Source organism: Mugil cephalus, chromosome 1 (genome assembly GCF_022458985.1).
Source record: "Mugil cephalus isolate CIBA_MC_2020 chromosome 1, CIBA_Mcephalus_1.1, whole genome shotgun sequence".
NCBI lineage: Eukaryota > Metazoa > Chordata > Actinopteri > Mugiliformes > Mugilidae > Mugil > Mugil cephalus.
In genome coordinates, this window is record NC_061770.1 from 46742868 (window position 1) to 46765094 (window position 22227).

Here is a 22227-nt window from a genome sequence, read left to right on the forward strand (position 1 = left end):
AAAATGTTCTCTTGTCTGAAGACACAAAAAACACTCTTGAGGAAGAAAACGTTTACTACGTCCAGTTCAAACAAAATTTACAATATAAAATGAGCAAAAATGTGAAGTTTCTGAATACTTGAATCTACTGCATATCTTACCTGGAGGAGAACTGGAAAACAAATGGCTCCAAAAATTCATTTTCAGACCCTTCTGACAGCCAGTCTCTTCTGTTGACAGCTGCAAAACAACTGATCTCTGACAGCCAGTCAGAATTGTTATTTTGGTAAAGGATATCCAAATTCAGGCCGTGAAAACCAGGAGTCAACCTTCAGTTGTAAAAACAAATTCTTTCAAAACAAGTCATTCTCACACGAACAGCAGGATATCTCCTGTGAGTTTGAATCGCTCCGAACACTTTCTCTTTCACTTGCTGCCCCGCCCTCGGACTATTTTTGACGTCTCGCAGCTGCACGTTAATGTCGTGACTCAGTTACTCAGTTATAGACTCATCCAGATACAAGCGACTTGTTGCCTTCGTGGATATGTAAAATTTGCGCCACAGTTCTTAACTTTCACCAGCTGTCATCAGGAGGAGATACAAAGTGAAACTAAACCTTCGTGGCAGCCCACACATCACATGACTTCCTCTAAATACAGGCAGAGGGGTGATGGTCCTATATCCATGTCACCGCCTGACTAGATTGTGCTCGCATGGGAGGAATTTATGTTGCTATTTGAAACATATTTTACAGTCACAAGGAACCATTCACAAAACCTGGTATGAGGTTGAACGGGTAAAACAAGAGGACACACATTTTAGAAGCTGACTGACTGTAAGGAAGCTGAAGTCGGTGTGCAGCTCTTCCTGCTGAAACAATCCCGTGGCACACAGAAATTCAGGGGTTTATATTAGTATCTCACATCTCTTCTTCTCTCATCTAGTCCTTCATTTTCTCACCTATAGATGCATCTGTTCTTCTGGACCCTGTGCTATTACTCTCAAAACTGCTCCTTTTTTTTTTATTTCTTTTGATACAAACAGTCTCATCTTTTAGAGAAACTGGGAAGAAAAACAAGCTTTATATATCTTTATTTATTTAAATCACAGCAAAGTACTTCATATAACACAGACACAGTAGTTTGGCTCTCATCACACACTCTTTAGCAGTAGTCAGTGGGCAGTTATTTACAGGTGTGAGGTGACTGGACAGTAAACAACAATCACAGGTCATTCAAAACTGTCCTTGACGAACAAATAACTAAACACATACACATTTATAACAAGGCTGACGTCTGAAACTATACGACGTGCTGCATTAGGAGAACATTTTGGGTGTAAAAAGACAACAAATTATATGACAGGTCAGTTTGTACTTAGAATAAACGTGTTTTTCTCTGCACTGACATTTTCATTGCAGTTCATCTGTGTGAATTTGTACACACTGAATAAATGTGACTAAATCAGCCCTAGCTTCTTAAACTGGAAGTGATGTATGCAACGAGCAACTGACACCAAACTTCACATGAATATGATCAAAGAGACGTTCGTCCATGTGGCTGCGTTCTCCATACTGTCTGGTTACTTATTGATCTGTGATAAGTGTCATTTAGCTGAGAATCACTCATTCAAAAACTAATGAGACAACATTGTCGATGAACAACAGCATGCAGTCTAGACAATCATTTGTGTCATATATTTCATCTCAATACTTCTCGTTCACATCGTCTGGACTTTTTGGAGCAGAAACACAAGACCGAAAACAACTTATGTTTTTATTTTTTTTCTGTCCCTTTTCTTTCTTTATTTTTTGTCTTTTTTCTTTCTTTCTTTTCCTTGGAGGTGAACTGACATTTAACTCAGTTTCCTCATTGTCCTCTCCTTTGTTTCCAAAGAGTCTTACATGTCCTTGTGTCTGTGTCTCTGTGAAAGGTGACTCATTCAGGTTTAACTTACTGACATCTTTAGTTAAACCATCCGTGTTTTGATCAGATCTTCTCTCATGACTACCACTGTTTATTCTGTGAGCTGTATCTTCTACTTCTGCCCATGCCTGCTTTGTCTTGAGACTTCTTTGAGTATCACTATGGGTTCTCTTACCTGGACGTGGCTTTGAATGACCTGCACCTCCCTCTTTGTTTTCTCTAATGGAGTTGTGCCTCATAGATTTTTCATCTGGTCCAGTATCTCCCAGTCTTTCAATCTGATCATGGTGTCTCCCCTGATCTCTTATTTCTCCTTGGATCTGTGTTGGTCCTCTACTTCCTGACAGTTGTCCCTGTCTCAAATCTCCTCTGCTGTGTCTGACTTCCTGTTTCTGTCTCTCATGTGATCTTCCATTGTCCTCAACATACACACTACAGTGTACTGTGGATCCTCTACTTTGCACGTGCTCATCAAGTCTCCTACTATCAACCTTCGGATCCATTTGTCCCAGAGAAATATTTGTTGATGTGTCACTGATTTCCCTTTTACACTCTGGATAATCAGTTCTTTCTTTCTGTCTAATGTCATCAACTCTCTCATCATTCCCAGAATGTTTTTCCTTTTGCATAAGTCGATATGTTATTATCTCAGTATCTTCGTTCTTCTCCACACTAACACGTTGAACTGACATATGTCGTGTAGTTTTCACCTGATCTTTATTGATTTTCTGACTACGTCTTCCTTTGCTTTGCTCCACCACGTCATAGTGTCCAGTTCTCTGTTTACTGTCCTGATGTTCATTTCTGTTGACACTGACTAACTCTCCATTGTCCTGCTGCTGATCTTCTACCAGTGACTCCTCTTCACTCTCTTCTCTGTTCTTTTGTATCGCTGCCTTTTCCTGATCCTCTACACTTGTCGTTTCTGTACAGATCAGTTGTCTGTTTACTTCCATGTTCTCCTCATCATCCTTCATTTTCTTCCCCTCATCACTCCCCTGTTTGTCGACATATTCATCTTCAACATTCTTATACGAGTCATGATCCTGGTAACTGCCTTGTTCAGGCCTCCTAACATCAACTTCACTGTCTGGATTTTCTACATTTTCAGATCGCCCAGGAGGTGGAACTGTAGGAACAACACTGACTATTTCTGGTACATTTCTGTCGATGGGAACAGACGTTGTGTCGTTGTCGTTGTCATCTCGATGGGGGTTGGGTTGGACACCTCCACTATGGGAGAGCCTGCAGCTGTCAGCATCTGCAGTGAAACAAAAATAGCTATGAAATAAGGTGAAGTACTAAACAGTTAGATGGCATCATTCGTAATGAAAGTGTATCTCTTACGTTTCATCTTCCTGTAAAACAGAAGGTAAGCACTCCGGGATCTAGAGGGAGAAATGTGAAAAGAAAGAAATGTATAGCTTATGTGGTATCCAGGGGCATTTTGGGGATGTGGTCATTCAGAAAATAACAAAACATTCGATCCTCTTTGAAACAATTCCTACAGGAAAAATGATCTAGAAAGAAATCAAGTTTCTTCAGCTTCTTCAATAGTTACTTGTGTGCTTGACAAGATTATGTCAGTCTTATGCGTTGTGTGTTTCAAACCGTGAAACCGGATATATCCAAACAAGTTTAAATGTGCACTTGTTCAAATACATTGAAAAATGAATTCATTTCAATATGATGAACTTATTATTTCTTATTATTTCGGCTGGTGATGAAATTTGTTGGATGCCTAATACCGATTAAATAGTTAGCTTCAAAAGGAACATCACCTACAATACACACAGTTACATCAATTGCAGGTACACTAGACTTTTCTTAGTGCTCTGCATCACTGGTTTTCAACTGGTCCGGCTTGAGGATGCTTCACTGCACCCCTTATTGACAAATCAAAAAAAATATTTAACTTCTCAAATTCATTGAATGGAAAGATTGTGCAGTCTGAATCGGGGACACTAGAATAGAATATCAGAGTATGAAAACACAAACAAAATAAATATAAAGATAAACCAAAACAAGCAGCAAGCGGCGATGCTAGAGAGGGAACTATTCCCTTTTACCGACAATTAGCTGCAAATATTGTTCTGTTCAGTAACCACTTCAAGCATTAATCATAAGGCTGACATGACAATCACATCATTTCACTGACAGACATTTTTAACAGACTCAGATGGTGTTTTCATTCAAAACATGTGAAATAAAAAGTGCAACTTCTGGAAAATACTAACAAATAATTCAATAATTTTAATTATGTAGCTTTGTTTGAGGATGTTCACTTACTGAAACTATGACAACCAATACTGCACTATGGAAAAAAGCCTAAAGTCTAAATGAAAGTGGACAGTGGGCGGTGTTGCTGTAATAAATCAGCCCATTTAGAGATGTCTGTGTTTCTGTGTTTTTCTTTTGAGCTTTTGGTGCTGTTGCTACCGTTGGTTTCACCAAAATTTAAAACAAAAAATAATTTTCTCATTTGTGTTAGCTTGGGAAGGCTTAGCCTTGCTAGCCCGTTTATACCAGCTGTCCAGGTATACAGTGGTGATATGAATGAAACTAAAACTCACGTCTCAGTGTTGTCCACCTGGAACGGCTGATAATCAAACTGTTGATGGAAGAAATAACAAAACACAACATGATGAATCCATTATTTCACTGTAACAACTCAGTAACACTGAAGGGAAGGTGGTTACCAATGTGACCCTGGTATCATCAAAGCGGAACCATCTGTCTCCATGCTCATCTTTGATTGTTGCTGCGTAATGTCCACTCATCAGATCACCAAAATGATCCACAATTGCATACAGTTCATATGTCTGACCCTGATCAAAGCAACAAAAAAGAGACAGACATTAAAATTAGGAATAAAAAACAAAGTATTTGTGATCAAATACTGATAGACTCTGTAAATGTACCTCTGGTATCTGAAGGCTGTAGGGAACAGCCACAACACGGTCGATTTTGAAGTACTTCATGTAATAGTAGTTGAACTCAAACCTCTTCAGCAGCAACATCAAAACTTCTGGATGGTTCCTTATTACATATTGCTGAATACAATAACATGAGAAACTAGATTCAGGTCCAGAAATCAGGTTTGTCTTTGAAGTCAGAAACATTCATGGCTCTTTACTCACAGTAGTAGCATAATTTTTGTCATCACAGGTGTCACAGTACATCTGATTGTCTCCGTTGAACTCTGAAGCCTTGAAAAACTGCTGGATGCCGTCCTCCTGAAACATATACTCATGTCATCTACTTCTGATCTCAGCTCTGACTAAAATGTACAAACCAGTTTCTCTTTCTAAGAGGAATCTGAGACAAAGAGACAATCAAACGGAGCAGAGAACCAGCAACAAGAGAGAATCATCTTAAAAGTAATCTACAGTTTAATACAAAAAGCAGCAGAGGAGTACTGATTTGGTTTCAATCAGTGGCCAAATAAAAGTGGCCTTTCTGTTCCACCTTCTGCACCTTGGATGTAATTAGACTTACTTTGAAGTGACCAAATACAGAAATGGAATGCATCAACACACAACAAATACAAAAACACACTAAAATAAACCAAAACAACAATGGAAATGTTTCCAGGGCAACTCTAATAGTGATGGACCTGACTGGGACGTGCCAACTGTACAAAGCTTCACAATCTTTGTAGTCGTTGACATTTGTTACTCATAAGAGGTGTTGGAAAAGGAGCTGACATGTCCGTTTTCATCCTTGTAACATGTTTTTTTCTGGAAATGGAAGAGAACCGTTCTTACCACACTATAGTCTTTGCTGCTGGAATCCATCAACGCGAGAGGAAGATGCCAAAACGGCTCAGTGGTGCCAGACTTTGTACCACATTTACAGCAGGTGGTCTCATGTGTCAGCTTCCCGCGAAAGATCTGGAAACACAAATATAAAGAAACCTGTAAACAAGCATTTCTTTTATCCATCTTGTAGACTGTCTTTGGTGTTGATGAAGTGTTTACCTGAGATGCCTCAGGACTGGTCAGTCTTAAAATCTTCTCAAAGTACTCAGCAGCATCTTGTTGTTCATACACTGAGTAGAGAGACAAAAAGTTAATCAATCAGTTAAACAGTAAGTATTATTGGTCCTTTGACACATAGACTATTCATAGGTTGTGTTGTTCTGTGTGTTGACGCGCTCTACCTTTGGCAATGCCCAGCTTCTTTCTTATTTCAGATGTGTCTGTTGTACGTTCTTGTAAGTTCTTAAATAAGTCATTGAGGTCATGGTCAATACACTCTGTGTTTTCTTCTCTGTACCTTAATAAAAAACATACACGAGTGACTTAAAGACACACTGAACTTTAAATACATTGTAAAGCATAACGTTGGAGAGTAATAAACCTTTTCACTGCTTCTCTGAAGTCTTTGGTCATGAACAGCACCTGCAGCACACTGTTCAAGTAACATGTTGATCCTTGGTTCTTCAAGCCGTGGTAGGTAGTTTCTGTCTTCATTCCATTACTGTAAACTGAACAAGCAATGGATTCATGTGATTAGTGTTTTATTATTATCAGGTAGTTTGGATTGTATATGGGGGGAAAAAAAACACTTCAACTGATGCCAATAATTAAAATGCAGTTTCAATACTTCTGATCTTGCACATTTATCTCTGTCTCTTTGCTGTGTTCCTTGTTGCTTTAACTATTCTTGGCATGTATCCAGTTAACCTTTGAACTGGTCATCGATTGGACAGAGTTAAAAAGCTCATAAAAGAACTTCAGACACCATTATTTGGTTTGGCTGAATGAATTTCACGGTTCATTATTACAGAGTGTGGAATGAATAAATAACTGAAGGCGGAAAGGCTTTCCGAACCCACTGCATACTTACTGGTACTGCAATCAGCGACATTCATTTCAAATCTCTAGAGGATCAGTTCACTTTTACAACGTTGAGCTGCAAAACAATTGCACGTTGACAATAAATACATCGCATTTGCTTTGATTTGTCATTGTGGATTGACGAAAACAACGTGAACGTCAAAGGAAAAAGATGAACTTACCTTCAGATGTGAGACACTTTCACGACATTACTGGAGACGCGGACGGGGCGAACAACAAGCAGCGAGTCTCCAGCGAAGTTAAAACCCTCGGACGCTTTCTGTTTCACTTACCTTGCAGACCTATTGCAGTAATGATGCATTCAGGCGGTGTCGTTTTTTTTTTTTTAATTTATTTATTTTATTATCGAAATACTCAAGGAAAAAACTGTCAACCGACAATATCTGCAGATTGAAATTAGACTGTATCAAAGATAAAGGACGAGAACCGTTAGTCCGTATGTGTTTAAATAAACTATGATGTAATCGGACGCTCCTCCTCTGCTTGGATGACTGGGACATATTTGTTTAGAAGTAGAAAATGAACGCAGCATATGCTATAATTAAATAAAGCATATATATATATATATATATATATATATATTATATATATATATATATATATATATATATATATATATATATATATATATATTTTTTTTTTTTTTTTTTTTTTTTTTTAAGGCAATACGTGCAACTCAAATGTCAACATTAAAATGGGAAATTAAAGGTAAGGCTGACGATAGTCACCATTAAACCAAATTGCCCAGATAAAGGGGTAAAAAATTAACATTTCATTCACAACTTCTTTATTTTTTCAAGGGGAAAGAAAGGCCTTATAGGCTGCAGAAGCCTGCTTTATGTCCTGCTGGGTATAGCCTGCTTTGTATTGACATTTCCTATTTTTGAATAACCTTTTTTAGCCTTAGCAGCTAAAATCAGTTATGTTAATTTTGATTAGTGTCTATCTTTTGTCCCTCTTATGTAAAGATATGTTGCCTGCTACTGTTACTACCACTTTAACTAGACAATCAACTGATTTTATTTTATTTATTGCCATGATTCTGTGGCGTTTTGGAGGCCTCCTAAAATGTGCACACTTAATCAAAGACCAGACATCGGAGAGAACACAGTTTTATTATGTGCAACATGAGAAAATGACACTTCAAGTAGTCCGGCATAAAACGATCATTGGCATTAAAAACCAAGCGGCTGAAGCTTTCAGATTTGTAAACGGTATAGGAAGATTTTAAAGGAAGCAGCATCGTTAGTGGCAGTGGTGTGGTCGGAGACGGCGTCAGTCAAACTGTCAGTCCTCCGGGAACCTTTATCGTCATGAGGATGACAGACATGTTCTGGACTCCGTATTTAGACAGCTTCTCACAGTCTTCATCCAGCCTCTTGTCAGCGAAGATCAGACTTATGTTTTCTTGTCCTGCACAGAGTGACACACACAAATGGCATATTACTTAAAACATGACTGCGTGCAGCACAATACAACTCAAGGCCGAAGTCTCCTCAGCTGATTGGAGGATCAGTGATGAGGAAACAAAGTACAAGAGGAACTTAAACCCGTATTTAAGCAAAAGCCTGTTATGTTTCACACAATACTCCTTATGGAAAAGTCCGAACAATGTATAAACTGATAGAATAATATAGACTTGCATACTTTCACTTCTGGTCGAATATTTTGCGGCCAACACCTCTGTACTTTAAACGTGACAGTTTGAGTTGGAAGTGAAAAGTGTAAAAGTAAATTTAAAACATTCCGACACACCTGGAAATCAAGTTTGGTTTTGATTATTAAATTCAAAATAGTGTCTCGGGGCAAACATGCGTGTCTTTACCTGAGGACTCGGGAAGCTTCTGAGCTATCTTCTCCTTCAGCTGCAGCACTGTCATGGTCTGCATCTGCTCCTCGGTGTTGCAGAGATCGATTATCATCTTCTCCCCCTTAAAGCCGTGAACTACGACCTGGTAGATCTTGCCCATTGTGCGCTGTTGTTGTTGTTTTTGTGAGCCACTTGTTGCGCTCCTTCCGAGTCTGTCTCTGAGAGTGAATAACTGTATAGACTGCTGATTGGGCTCGTCCCTCCCCATATGACGTCAGGGGGCTGGGGACACTTTCACTTTCCTTTCTATGCTTTTTATTATTACTATTTAATATTTATTATTAATATTATTATTCCTTGTCATTCTTTCTTTTGTTGCTACATCAAGCACTCGGTTCTGGTGCATTTGAACCTTCACAGTTGCCTTGCCACAGTTTACTTACTCTACAGGACTGAACTTTTCCCGAGTATCTGTGGCCTAACCAAAGGTGAATGCCTTTCTATTTTAACCTCGGTCTCTGCTGATTAATGGAAACCACCGGTTATTCCAAGACATCGTCTTGTTACCTGGGCGTGTTTCTTTTCCTCAACTGCTTCTTTGCTTTCACGTGGGTTCCTGTAAATACCCCTCAGAAAGTGAAAGTGTTTAACCGACGGACTTGTTGTTGGGTCGCGCAGTCTAAAAAAAAAAAAAAAAAAAAAAAAAGGCAGACAAGGGTGCAGACGAGACGCAGTTTGCCGCGGAGAGCCCAGCCGATCTGAAGCAAAATGACCACAGAGGAGAAGAGATATGACCCCAAAGACACCACGCTGAAATTTGTCAACAGGCCAGATGATCTGGATCCACTTCGTAAGAACTTTTTTAACAGTCGCTGTCTTGTAGCGAGCTCCCTTAAAATCACATTTTGAATTTGCGCGTATTTCATAATGATTGCGCTGATTTCATACCAGAGCCAAATAAAGCGGCCGCGTGCATTTAGTGTCATTTGTCTACGTGCTAGCTGTGCATGCTGATATTTCCTTGGCGTTTTTCTAAAATGAGACAGATGGAATCTTGTTGTGTTAGCTGTGCAGCGTGATGGTGATGTGTTGAGTTCAATGTCTCTCGTCGTTGTGCGCCTCAGCCCCTGAAGAAGGAGACTTGAATCTTAGAGCAGAGATGTCCTGCGGTCACGCCGTCACCCCGGAGTCTCTCACTGGATGGTGTCGCAGCCTGCTGGATCAGGTACTTTCCACCATCATTAGCTTTATAGGCAGGTTTTATCCATTTATTTATTTGTTTATTCTTCGTTTTGTCCAATCCTGATTTTCTATGTCGATTTAAGTTTAGCTCTGTTTGAAGTACTGAAGTAGTCTATTATTTTGAATTGCTGGAAGGAATAGTTACTATAGACAACGATTTAACAATGCATACTATACATTTACTTACCAATTGATTAGGTGCATAAGAAACATAAACATCCTTCTACTGTTACAGCCCTACACTACATCAAATCTCCTGAAGGTTAGGGTATTCAGTATTACTTTTTCTTTGTCACTGGGCTATAGGCTAAATAACAGAAACACTTATGTCTTAAATTCACCCCAGTTTAGCAGCAACACAAACTACATCTTCCATAAAGAATTTCATTCTAACACTGTTTCCATTTATACTGAGCAACCACAAAGAGGCCTTATTATAAAACATTGGTTTTAGTAGTGCACCTATTGATTCTAATGTAACTTTACAGTTAGGAGAAAAACTTAGAAGTTCACCTCCACCAAAAAGAGATTTTCCCCCTCATTTCCCTGCATCCTTGCCTGGGACAGTAACTATATGTATGTTATTTTAATTTCAGGGCCAGTACAAATTCAAGTGTCCTGCTTTGAAGACCGGCACCTTGCAGAAGTGTGGCGCTGTGTGGTCCTATCAAGAGGTGCGCAGGCTGGCTGTGCTGACGGCTGAAGAGATGGCGTATTTTGAGGAGAATATGGCACGTCTGGCCGCCACAGAATACTGTGAATATAAGTCAGTAAGTGTCCTGCTACGTTCTGAAAACCCTGCAGACTTACAGCAGACATGCAAGACACATAAAGCTAGGCCAGAAGCACTCTCATATCTGAGTTCTGTACTGAATGTATATGATGTTCAAACTAACAGGCAGCTCACATATTCAACCTGGAGAAGCTAGACTGGCTCAGTGTGAGCACGTACTTTGACTAAAGTGTCATATAAAAGCATCATAAATGCAGCCTTTGACCTTTGGACAAGTTATAGTAGCTGTTTCAATATTTTTGGTGACATAAAATAACAAGGTATAAGTTCCAGTTAATGCACTGGTATGAGGGGGTATGAACTTTTTCATCTAATGCTCAACATGAAAATAAAGACACATATTTCCTGAAATGTTCAGCTGTTCATTTAATGCCTCTTACAGTGTCCTGGGTGTAAAAGCTACGTGGAGAGAGAGGACCTGACTAACCTCAGTGTGCACTGTACAGTCTGCACAGCAGACATGAAGAAGGTGTACGAGTTCTGCTGGCAGTGTCTGAAGCCTTGGAAAGGAGCAGCTCCACGATCTGATCGCTGCGACAACGACGGCTGCATCAACCACGACTTAGAGCTCCTCAAGAACTGCAACACGACCGTCCTCAAAGAGGTGCAGGGAGTGACCGCCTGTCCCTCCATCCGAGTCTGTCCCACCTGTGGTCAGAGGGTGGAGCACGACAAGACAGGCTGCAAGAACATCATCTGTCCTCGCTGCCAGGTTGAGTTCTGCTTTGTGTGTCTGAAGCTGACCCCTGAGTGCCTGGAGACCAGCTCTTACTTCATCGCCTGCAGTGATGGTGTAGCTCCCAGACAAACATCCATCCCTGTGTGGCACAGAAACTAAACAGCTTCACACGCTCATTTATTATTCATGCATGCTCACAGCTGTCTCCTATCAGGTTAGAATTCATCTTTTATTGCATCAGACGCGAAAAACATTACAGACCTGCTTGTTTGTGCACATTAAATGACATTAAGACAGCTGCATTCTCTTATTACTTCACTGTGTTTTATAACATGCTGCATTAAAACTGCTACTGAAGATTGTTCCCTGATTTAATCACTGCATCATTTAATAAAGTTTCTGTCTAAATAAACACACACTGAAATTCATGTTAATATCGCTCCTGTATATTGGACTTAATATAACAGATTTAAAATAGCTAGTACAGTTTTTTTTTATTTACAATGGCTATGACCCGTTGTTCAATGCTTTTAACACTTTTTCAAAACTCTTCACACAGTTACCACAACATCAGCCTGTGTGGGCTATACAGTTAACGCAATTCTTCTTTTGTCACAAAATACACACATTTTACACGTTTAAAATTAGTTTCAACTCCTTTTACACACGAGCTCAATCAAGACCTAAACAGTACATGTTAACTTTCACACGGTTTGTCAATACGAGCTACCATCATCGACCATGGGTTGTCACGTAGAGTAGCACAGTGGCATCCATTGTCTGGATTTTTCGTGCGACCAACAGGTAGATTACAGTGTTCACTGTATTGTATAAGGGCCTTTCCTACTGAACAGTGTAACATGAATTACAGTAACTGTATTCTTCTGGCCCCTATAGTAATATATAACTTGGTTCCTAAGGCTTCAACGTTTACGTCCTTCAGGGGGCAGGGGCAGGCTTCTAAATGAAGAGCAGGAGCTTGCCATTGTCAACATCGTGATTCCTAACAATGAAATAAAATTGAAAGAAATTCGGGCAAATATTTTACAAGACATCCTTGTCTTTGAAAGCATCACAGCAATCAGCCTTACATCTATTTCTCGGACTCTGGCTAAACACAGAGTCCTGATGAAGCAACTTTATAAAGTCCCTTTTGAAGGGAACAGTGTTCGCATCAAGGAACTCCGTCACCAATATGTCCAGGTTAGGTTATTACTGTAATGGCAAAATACGCTGTACTAATAATGTGACCCTATATACGTAAAGTACCCTTAATCATTTACACACATGTAGTTCGATTGTTTACAGAGACCATGGAGTTGGAGACCAATCAAGTCCCACATAACATAATGTACATTGGTGAGGCTGGCTTCAACTTGGCCAAAAAACGTAGGCGGGGCAGAAACATCATTGGTAAAAGAGCCACGGTTGCTGTGCCAGACCAGAGAGGAGCCAACATCACCATGTGTGCAGCAATATCTAACAATGGTGTGCTCCTGCATAAAAGTCAAATTGGCCCCTACAACACCGAACGCCCTCTCCAGGTTATTTAATTTAACTAGTTTGGTGTATTTCATCAGGTTAAATTTGGTTATTTGAATAGTTTCAGTTTGATTTAATTTAATGTTCATTTAACTGGTAAATTAACTGTCCTGTGTTGTTTCTTTCATTGTTAGTTATTGTGTTATGATGTTCCCCCTTTTGTGTACTTGGCCTAATCAGCCACTCACTTTAGAATTATAGCCTGGGTTTAGTTTTGTTTATTTGACCTCTTTTACAGGCCTGGAATTAATTATTTGTTTTTGAAATTTGTTTCTCATTTTTTTTGGGTAAATAAATCCCTTATTTTTCAAAATCCACCTGCGACTCCTCATGCTTTGCAGCTCGGTCCCTCACAGTAATGAATGACAGCTAAATGCTGATTTGTTTTCTCTCTTAACTCGACTGTAAGTCATTTTCATTTGCCATACAGTAAAGTGTTTACTGCAAATCCTGTCATTTACTGTCTTCTGTTTTCATAAACATTCTGCAAAGTTGCCCTGACATGGGCTGTTCACTTTTTGTGCTGAGTGTTGTACAGAAAAAAGGAACAAAAATCATGCCCAACAAATGAAAAATGAAACATTAATTCACATGTATGATCAATACAATAATCTGTTGATTGTAAAGGAAAAAAGTAGATTTGACACATGCAAAGTGATTCAGTTTGTGTTATTCCATCAGTTGTCAGTGTTTTTTCTATGACGCTGTGACTGACTAAATGTTTCTGTTGGAAGACAACGTGCTTCAGCACTTTGGTAGATTTGGTGAAATGTGTTAGTGTATTATTGTATTTTGGAAGTGTGTGTCTGTGTTTAGTTACACTGCGTGATTTTGAGCATGAAATGAACTGTTTGGAGAATTGTGATGTGTGTAAACAGTTTTGAAAAAGTGTTTAAAGTCCTAACAAATGGGTCACAACGGTTGTAAAAAAAACTGTAAAACACAAAAACAGTTTAAGATGGTTTTAAAAACAAGAAGAGAACAAGTAGAGTGTGTGTATTACAGATATTCACACAGTGGGGATGAGTCTTCATGCAGTGTTTGTACAGCGAAAGCAAGCCTGATCTCTACTGACAGAGAGATAGAGAGGGAGAGAGAGACAACGCACTTCATTCACATTCTTTAGACGTTTACAAATATTTTCAATAAAGCATCAATAAAGCATTCAAAAATGATTTAATGGCACAAACCTGGGATAATGTGTATAACAGTAATCACACAAACAGGGCATATGATGAATTCTTAAGTACATTTAAAAGGATAAAAACTGTCCAGTAAAAAAGATTAATAAGAAATTAAAATATATAGATCATCCTTGGATCACAAAGGGTTTTTACAAGGGGTACAATGGAGTGTGTGAGGAAAAGCTGGAAACAGGACTTGATGTCATCCACCCTGGATATGACATTTGGCACCGGGCCTGGGCTCATCCTAATGACATTCCCACGTGGAAGCCGACCTGTCCTCTCAACTGGGGATGTCCAGGACAAAAACTTATTTTTGGTCTGCATGAAAGGTGACCACAACGTCAGCCGAGACTTCTTAATCATCAGCGGATTTGTCTTCAGTTTGTTATCGTTGATATTGATATATTTTAATTGTGGTAGCAATGTGGTCAAGCTTTTGAGATTTGGGCCTTTGTCTGGATAATAAGTGATATTGGTCAGTCTTGACTGGAACGCAAAAAACAAAACAGTGAGTTGGTAAGCATTGAGATGAAGTACCCTTGATAAGTAGTACAATATGTTTCATCTGATAACTTGCTATGGTCAAAATATAATGATTCCTAAAAAAAAAAAAATGTAGCCTGTAGCCTCCTTTTGGAGGCTACATGCACCGAATGCTTCATCTTAATGTGAGTTTAAAATTTAACTGTATTTATGGCTTTTTATTTATTGCCATGGTTATGTGGCGTTCTGAAGGCCTCCTAAAATCTGCACGCACAATGTTAGAGGACATAGTTTAAATGAAAATGTTGAAATGATGCTTCAAGTAGTCCATCATTAAACGATTACTGGCATCAAGAACCAGCCTTGTGCAGCAGGCTGAAGCTTTCAGATTTGTACACAGTGCGAGGAGATTTTAAAGGGAGCAGTATCAGTAGTGGCAGCGGCGGTCGTAGACGGCGTCAGTCAAACTGTTAGTCCTCCAGGAAGCTTTAGTGTCATGTGGATGACAGACATGTGCTGGACTCCGTATATAGACAGCTTCTCAGAGTCTTCCTCCAGCCTCTTGTCAGCGAAGATCAGACTTATAGATTCTTGTCCTGCACAGAGTGACACAAAACAGAGTGACACACACAAAAAGGCATATTAATTAAAACAAACAACCTTGTGACTCCTCAGTTGATTGGAGGATCAGTGATGAGGGGAAAAAAAAGGCTGAGAGTAACTAAGTACATTTACTTGAGTAAAGTAAATGTACTTACTGAGCTCTTTGTTTAATTAGTTTCACCCTTGCGTCATTTCCCCCATAGATAGATTATCTTAAAGGATTATATTGTCTTGTACTTTAAGCAGACACATATTATATTATTACATAACACACTCATTGTAATATAGACTTGCATACTTTCACTTTTGATCGAACGTTTTGCTGTCAACACCTCTGTACTTTGAACTTGACCGTTTGAGTTGGACGTGAAAAGTGTAAAAGTTGAGTTGAAAACATCTGTCTCTATATTTCTGACACACCCTGAAAATCAAGTTTGGGTTCGAGGATTGAGTTCAAAATAGTGCCTCAATGCAAACACGATGTGTCTAACACTTCTCTCTCTCTCTCTCTCTCTCTCTCTCTGCGTCTTTACCTGAGGACTCGGGAATCCTCTGAGCTATCTTCTCCTTCAGCTGCAGCACTGTCATGTTCTGCATCTGCTCCTCGGTGTTGCAGAGGTCGACCAGCATCTTCTCCCCCCTATATCCATGAATCGTGACCTGGTAAATCTTCCCCATTGTGCGTTGTTGTTGTTGTTGTTGTTGTTAAGCCACTTGCTGAGCTCCTGCCGCATCTCACTCTGGGTGAATATGAGAGTTAGTCACCTCCTCCTCCTGATTTGACGTCAAGGAGCGCCGGGGACACTTTCATTTCCCTTTCTATGTCTTTTATTACATTTATTATTAATATTACGGTTATTATTCCTTATCATCTCTCGTTTGTACAGTCGCCACCAGGCAGTCCGTTCTGGTGCATTTAATGTGTTTTATTAGGTTTGTATTATGAATTTTCTTCATAATTACATGAACTTTGTTAATGACAGTAAATTGTTGTGGGTCGCCTTGTCTTCCTGTGCCCTGTCTGTTGATCTGTCCGTTCTCTTCCTCCAAGTGCTTGATTTAATGTCAGTGAATGACTGCCATCTGGTGGCCAGTCTCTTGTGTGGAGGGAGCAAGATATAAAAGGGAGGAGACTACGCATCCCTGTAAGCTCCACCTGTGTCTCTCTGTGTGCGCGCGCTTACATGTGCGCACCTCCATCCCTCATCCTCATCCTAACCCGTTTGTAAAGCTGCGCATCTTAAAATGAACACGCAATTTTCCCCACATTTAGCTCCAAAATACTTTTTTTTATATACTTTTTAAATCACATTTAATAAATGTTAAATCTACATCTAAATACTAAATCTAAATATTAAATCTAAATGTTATTGTTAAATCTAAATATGTTAGATATAAATGTTAAATGTAGCGCTTGGAGAAATTAAATATTTAGCAAATATTTAGCCGCTGCCGTTCAGCGGAAGTAGACTACCAAAATAAAAGCTTCATTCTGAGCAGTGTACTAGTGGGACCGTCACCGCGCCGCTGTCAGAAGTTCACTCCGTGCTGCCCCGCACTGACTTACTGTATGTCTCTGAACGTTAGAAGAAGGATTTTTGACTGAAATTCAGACTTTCATCAATGCATCTTCATGTTCCAGTAACAGTTACAGCACGGCGACTCCTTCTAGCAGCGGTAAGTCTTTTCCTAGAGTGTCGCGGAGCTAAAACTATCTAGGTAGCTGAAACTAGCAGCAGATGTAGCCGGCGCTTTGCTAGATTAGTTAACGATCAACGTGCTTCGTGAAAAGCGCATTTGTTTTGATTCTAGTCCGTGACTGCCTGCTGGACATTTGCAATCCGCATCATCTCAAATATCTCCAATATCTGGACAGACATGTCTCCTCAGGGCTTCACCAGCCCTATACAAGGCCAAACAATTAAAAAAAAAAAATGTATGTATGTATGTATGTATGCATGTAAGAGCTCACTTTTGTTTGTATATTGTAAAACTTACTGAGTTGGTGTTTTATGTATTTATTTATTCATTTATTTATTTATTTATTAACTCGTCAGGGCTCCCTCAGGATAAACAAGGTTGCATCAACAACAAAATTGACCGTCCCAATATTGGAGAAGTGATCTGGTCTTCAAAGACTGTGGTTCATCTTCTAAGACCATGACTGTGAAGGATGGACTCAGCAGGTGCATCATCCAGGAGAAGAACAGCTACAGTGAAACAAGTACATCGTGCCCAGATTTCTTTTGTCTGTTGATGCCTCCAGAGAACTTCATGAGCGATGACTGTGTTATTATGTGCACAACCAAAGGACTGAATGTTTCAACAACTGAAGCCTTGATTATTATTTTCACACGTTAAAAATGACTATGCCAAATAAGAGCAGCACTATAATAATCATCAGATATAGAAACTGCATGTGTAGAAATAGAGCATATTACTAGATGACAGTTTCAACAACATATTGTGTAATTGATGGATTTTATATTGGAAATGTGGTGACAAAGCAGCAGTTTTCTGTGCTTGGAACTGGTAACAGGTAGGTACAGGAATTAGTAAAATGTCGGTAATCCAAAAAAAAGCGTTGAATAAGGTCAACTGGATTTGTAGAATTAGTCCAGCTGACCTTATTCAACCCTTTTTGGATTACCATGACCTGGATGACTGAGAACCTTCACAGACAAGATGTCAAAAAGCAATCACCCAATTATACTCTTATGTTTGAGATATAAACATGATGATTAACTTCATGAATGATAAAGATGGCATTTAATAGGTCAGAGTTCATGGTTATCTTATTGAAATGCTATAAGTTACATTTCTTCGGTTTACAATGTTGCACACCCTCCATTTGACAAGTGGAGGATGTAGCTAGACCTTGTGCATCCATTTTGTGTGCCTTAAAGATAAAATAATAATAATAATAATAATAATTAAACACACAATTAAAAGACACCGTTCCTCATGGGAAATAATGGCTTTTCCTTAAAAAAAAAATCATACTAAATAGAGTGTGCATACAATGGGTGTAAAAACTACATAGGAGAACTATTCTGCATTGCTTTGGAGTCACTAGGTCACATGGCTTAGGCGGTATTGTGAAAAAAAAAAAAAAAAAGAGACCGTTCCTTATTTTGAATATCTGTCGAATATCCGAATATCCAATATCAAACCAACTTAACCTCGGTCATGTTCAGCACTGGTGGAGCCCTGAGGACACACGGAGCACTGATCGCTAACTAATCCGTCAAAAAGCCGACTACATCTGCTGCTAGTTTAGCTAGTTGTACCTCCACGCTACACATGCTAATCTAGTTGGAGGACTTGTACCGGATCTGTGGTTCAGATGGAAGGAGTCGCCGTGCTGCAGTCGAACATGTGGATGCATTGATGAAAATCTGAATCTCAGTTCAAAATCACTCTTCCGACATTTTCGAGTGAATCGGCACATGCAGTCAGTCAGTCAGTGAAGTGCAGCACGGAGAGAGAGGCCAACATAGAGATGTGGTCATATCAAAACACTCCTCAGAATGAAGCTTTTAATTTGGTACTTCCACTAAGCGGCGGCGCCAGTTAGCATTTAACATTTATATTTAACATTTATAATTTAGATTCAATATTTAATATTTAGATATGACATTCAACATTTAGATATAATCTTTAACATTTACATGTAACATTTAATATTTAGATGTATCACATTTACTAAATGTTATATGTAAATGTTATATATAAACATTAAAGCTTTCAGTCCCCCGAAAGAGAGGCAGTCATTGCCAGCAAGGAACAGTCGAGCCAAGGCGTCAGCGTCACTGTCAGGATTAACCCTAGTGGTCACAAGGCGTCAGTGCCACTGATAAGATCCTGACATTCTCACAAGTGGTCACAGTGTGTATAGTAGGTGCCATCGAGCGTCAGGGAGGAGTCACAAGGTGTCAGTGCCACTGGAAGGATCCAGGTCTTATTGAGTACGGCTCTCTGGAGGGAACGTTACAGGTACGTAATAATGCTACCTAGTCTGAGACGTTTTGAATTCGTATTTCATTGGAAGTTGTATCGAATATCTCGTGTTTTTAGTCACATAAGTTTTAAATATCCATGTGTCAATGTGTATTTGTTGTGTACACTGTTGCAGCCGAGCACGAGCTAAAGCTACCTGAGCTAACTTGCTAGCTAAAACCGCTAACAGCATGGACGGACTTTATGACGCCACGGTGTCGACTTTAAGAGGTAATGTAGTCAAACATACAGTTTGCACGTAGTTATTGTTTTATTTTTACGCCATATCTCTGAATTCTGAACTGATTTTAATCAGTTTGGTTTTATTATAAATTGTATAAATTGAGTATGATACTGGTTACTTGTTTCAATTAAATCCAGTTACTGGGGCGGATCTACTCAATTCTATACTAAATCATTAACCTTCTGAATATCCACAACTTCAAATGTATATTATTTAGAATTTATGCTTGAGTTTCTCCAAAACTGAAGATTGCTATATACATTTTGTATATTTCAATTAAATCGCTTCAGAATTACGAGAATAACGACCGATTATGATGTTTGATTCACTACTCTGATATGGTGATGCATAGTCCACTGAGGTATGTAATCTATTGTTAATGCACCGACTAGTCTGTGCTGGCCAGCTGTTTCATACAGTTTGTTCGGTAACACTTTCTATGAAGGTTGTATTTATAATGCCCTATGAATGCACTCATAATGTTTTATAAGGTGTCTATAAAGCATTATAATGGTCATTATTACATCTATACATATTCACAAGTCGCACAATTCACAAGTACACATTTAGCAAAACAAAGCAGTTATGATGCATCATAAAACTAACAAGTGACTAGGCAGATATTGACATAGTTATAATGCACTATTCAGATTAAAATTATAATCATTCATAACCAGTTGTCATAATGCATCATGAAGTTGGTTATGACGACTTGTGAATATGTGTGGATTAAGGTAGTTTATTTAGATCGATGTCTATTTTGTACAGTTGAATTTGTTACTATGTTTACATATGTAAGGGATTTTATTTGTTGTTGCACTATTTTTTTTCACATTGCTGTAGCAATTTTTATGAAACCAAACATAATAAATCAAAAGTTATAATGTCTGTATGTTTTAACTGATCCAGGGTAGTGTTGACTGTGCTTGTTGCAACAAAAATAGCATACATGTGTAAAAACATGTCAGACTGACAACAGGATAATCAGAGCTGCGATGAGTTCATAGTAGGTGTGTGCATATCAAGTCCATATTATTGGCAGAAATAAAGGGCCCCAACATCTAATTATGCTTTGGTCCCCATGGAGTTTTGGTGGTGAGAGGTTTTTGTTTTTGATGCACCATACCTGCACCATGCTTAAAGTAGAGCGTAGTGATGGGAATTCCAGCCCTTTTTAGGGAGTCAGGTCTTTTGGTTCAGCTCCCTAAAAAGAGCCGGCTCTTTCAGCTCCCAACTGACTCCTCAGATTTTGTGTCGCTTGAATTAACTTATTAACAAATATGTATAGTGTAAAGATAATTACTAATGGAATTACATCACAACAGCTTTAAATCCTCATTAAACTGCGCTGCCAAAAGTCATTGTCTGAACTTGGAATCTTGTTGCTGGTAGGCATCAGCACTAACCACCACACCACCAAGTTTCAGTTTTAACTCTCTACTATCAAGTGCATTAAAATGTGCCCAGACTTTACTCCATTTTCTTTCACTCATTTTCTGCATCCTTTCTAATATATGTAGTTTCGGTCTCTGTCTCCCTGCCTCCAGTTGTGTGCTACTGTGCTCAGTGTGTTGTGTGTGTCTTTAACCCCTCCCCCTGCTCAGTGTGGACACACAGATGCCACCACCAGAGCTATTGAGTGAAACAGAGTTGCGACGCGCTTTGATGTCGCCGCTAGGGCTGTCACATGGTTAATGTAAGCCTCAATAGTTCCAAACAATCCGCAAGCTGTTATAGCGGTTATTCTTTTGTATGGGACAGTGAGCTATTGCATGGTAAATATAAACAAATTAACACAACACACACGTTTTTTTTTTTAACCGTTTTTGCACTCTGCGCTTTTGAGCTGTGGGGTTTACAATTGTGAACGTACGTGAGTGTAAATACGTGAGTGATGCTAACTTTACAAGGTTGGTTGTTCTGTATTTGCACTTAGTTGAACAAGTTACCATTTAATTTTTTACTATTATTGTATTATTATTATTATTATTATTATTATTATTGCACTCTTAGCACTTAACGTGTTTTGTGAAATGTCAGCTTTTCCAAAGTACGTTTTATCTTTATTACCAAGTTTAGTGATTTTAAAAGGACATGTAGGAGACTAAAGGACATTTAGTTCTTTTTGTAGGACATGCATCAGAACCATGGAGACTTCAAGATGGAGCCATGTGTCAGATCTATCAAACAACCACTAATTATGCTTAAATATGATCAGTCAAAATCTAACTCTACAAGCAATTATTCACACTTGAAATTTATGTTAGAGCTGATGGACTGGAATAAGTATGACTGGTACAAAAGTGGTTAAATAAACAAGATTTTTAATTAAAAAAATATTGAAACAAGAACAATTGTGTGTGTGTGTGTGTGTGTGTGTGTGTGTGAATAGGTGTAATAATAATAATAAATAATATATATTGTTATTACCATACATACGGAATTATTATTAGATTATTATCATTATTATTAATAAAGAATATTAAGGACAATAACAGCAGTGTGTGTTAACAAACAAAAAACATTAACAGACAAAGTGGGGCAATGAAACCATGAACACACACACAGGCGGCTCTGGAAAAGGGGAAAGAATGCCCTCACAGCCACCTCACTCAAGACTGCCAGAGATTGTAAAGGTGAAGGCAGGGTCACAAGATCTTGCTTTGTTTAAGGGTCCTCAATGAATACTTCAAACCAATACACAAGCAAACAAGACCCTTTATGGAAGTTCCATTCACACCCTTCTCATGCTTTTCATCCGTATCCTGTAACAAAGTAAACAGGGTCAGGGAGAATGGTTAGATAAGACAGCAGGTAGCTTTTAATCTATACTTGATATAACACATTTCCGGCATCATATCAGTGGGTGGAGATAGAC

The 22227-nt window shown here is 38.8% G+C and overlaps 2 protein-coding genes and 1 long non-coding RNA gene across 3 annotated transcripts in view; 1 reads left to right on the forward strand and 2 right to left on the reverse strand.

The window, feature by feature from the left end:
* LOC125011680 (ubiquitin carboxyl-terminal hydrolase 19-like) overlaps positions 1 to 5753 on the reverse strand; it is an 8063-nt gene extending 2310 nt beyond the window's left edge. Inside the window, exons 1-7 of the mRNA XM_047590968.1 lie at positions 5673 to 5753; positions 5046 to 5141; positions 4827 to 4958; positions 4605 to 4733; positions 4479 to 4516; positions 3253 to 3293; positions 2616 to 3166 (exon numbers count right to left, since the gene is read on the reverse strand). Of these exons, the coding sequence (XP_047446924.1) occupies positions 2616 to 3166; positions 3253 to 3293; positions 4479 to 4516; positions 4605 to 4733; positions 4827 to 4958; positions 5046 to 5141; positions 5673 to 5702 (1017 nt within the window). The 5' untranslated portion in view covers positions 5703 to 5753. The remainder of the gene's footprint in view (positions 1 to 2615; positions 3167 to 3252; positions 3294 to 4478; positions 4517 to 4604; positions 4734 to 4826; positions 4959 to 5045; positions 5142 to 5672) is intronic.
* Positions 5754 to 6067: 314 nt separating this feature from the next.
* LOC125012295 lies at positions 6068 to 7040 on the reverse strand. The gene is made up of 4 exons (XR_007113263.1): positions 6929 to 7040; positions 6757 to 6822; positions 6268 to 6394; positions 6068 to 6183 (listed from the first exon to the last, which is right to left on the reverse strand). It is a non-coding gene; the product is annotated as an uncharacterized LOC125012295 (long non-coding RNA).
* Positions 7041 to 8818: 1778 nt separating this feature from the next.
* LOC125012215 (probable E3 ubiquitin-protein ligase ARI5) lies at positions 8819 to 11719 on the forward strand. The gene is made up of 4 exons (XM_047592023.1): positions 8819 to 9427; positions 9702 to 9802; positions 10416 to 10589; positions 10995 to 11719. Exons 1-4 carry the CDS (start codon positions 9346 to 9348, stop codon positions 11448 to 11450), a joined length of 813 nt encoding a protein of 270 aa, XP_047447979.1. The 5' UTR covers positions 8819 to 9345; the 3' UTR covers positions 11451 to 11719.
* Positions 11720 to 22227: the final 10508 nt, after the last annotated feature.

What these genes read in the sequence shown, in the direction of transcription:
- LOC125012215 (XM_047592023.1), top strand. Translation starts at nt 9,346, where the DNA reads ATGACCACAGAGGAGAAGAGATATGACCCCAAAGACACCACGCTGAAA. An exon ending in GTCGCAGCCTGCTGGATCAG is followed by an intron (nt 9,803 to 10,415) that starts GTACTTTCCACC and finishes TTTTAATTTCAG; the next exon opens with GGCCAGTACAAATTCAAGTG. An exon ending in AATACTGTGAATATAAGTCA is followed by an intron (nt 10,590 to 10,994) that starts GTAAGTGTCCTG and finishes TGCCTCTTACAG; the next exon opens with TGTCCTGGGTGTAAAAGCTA.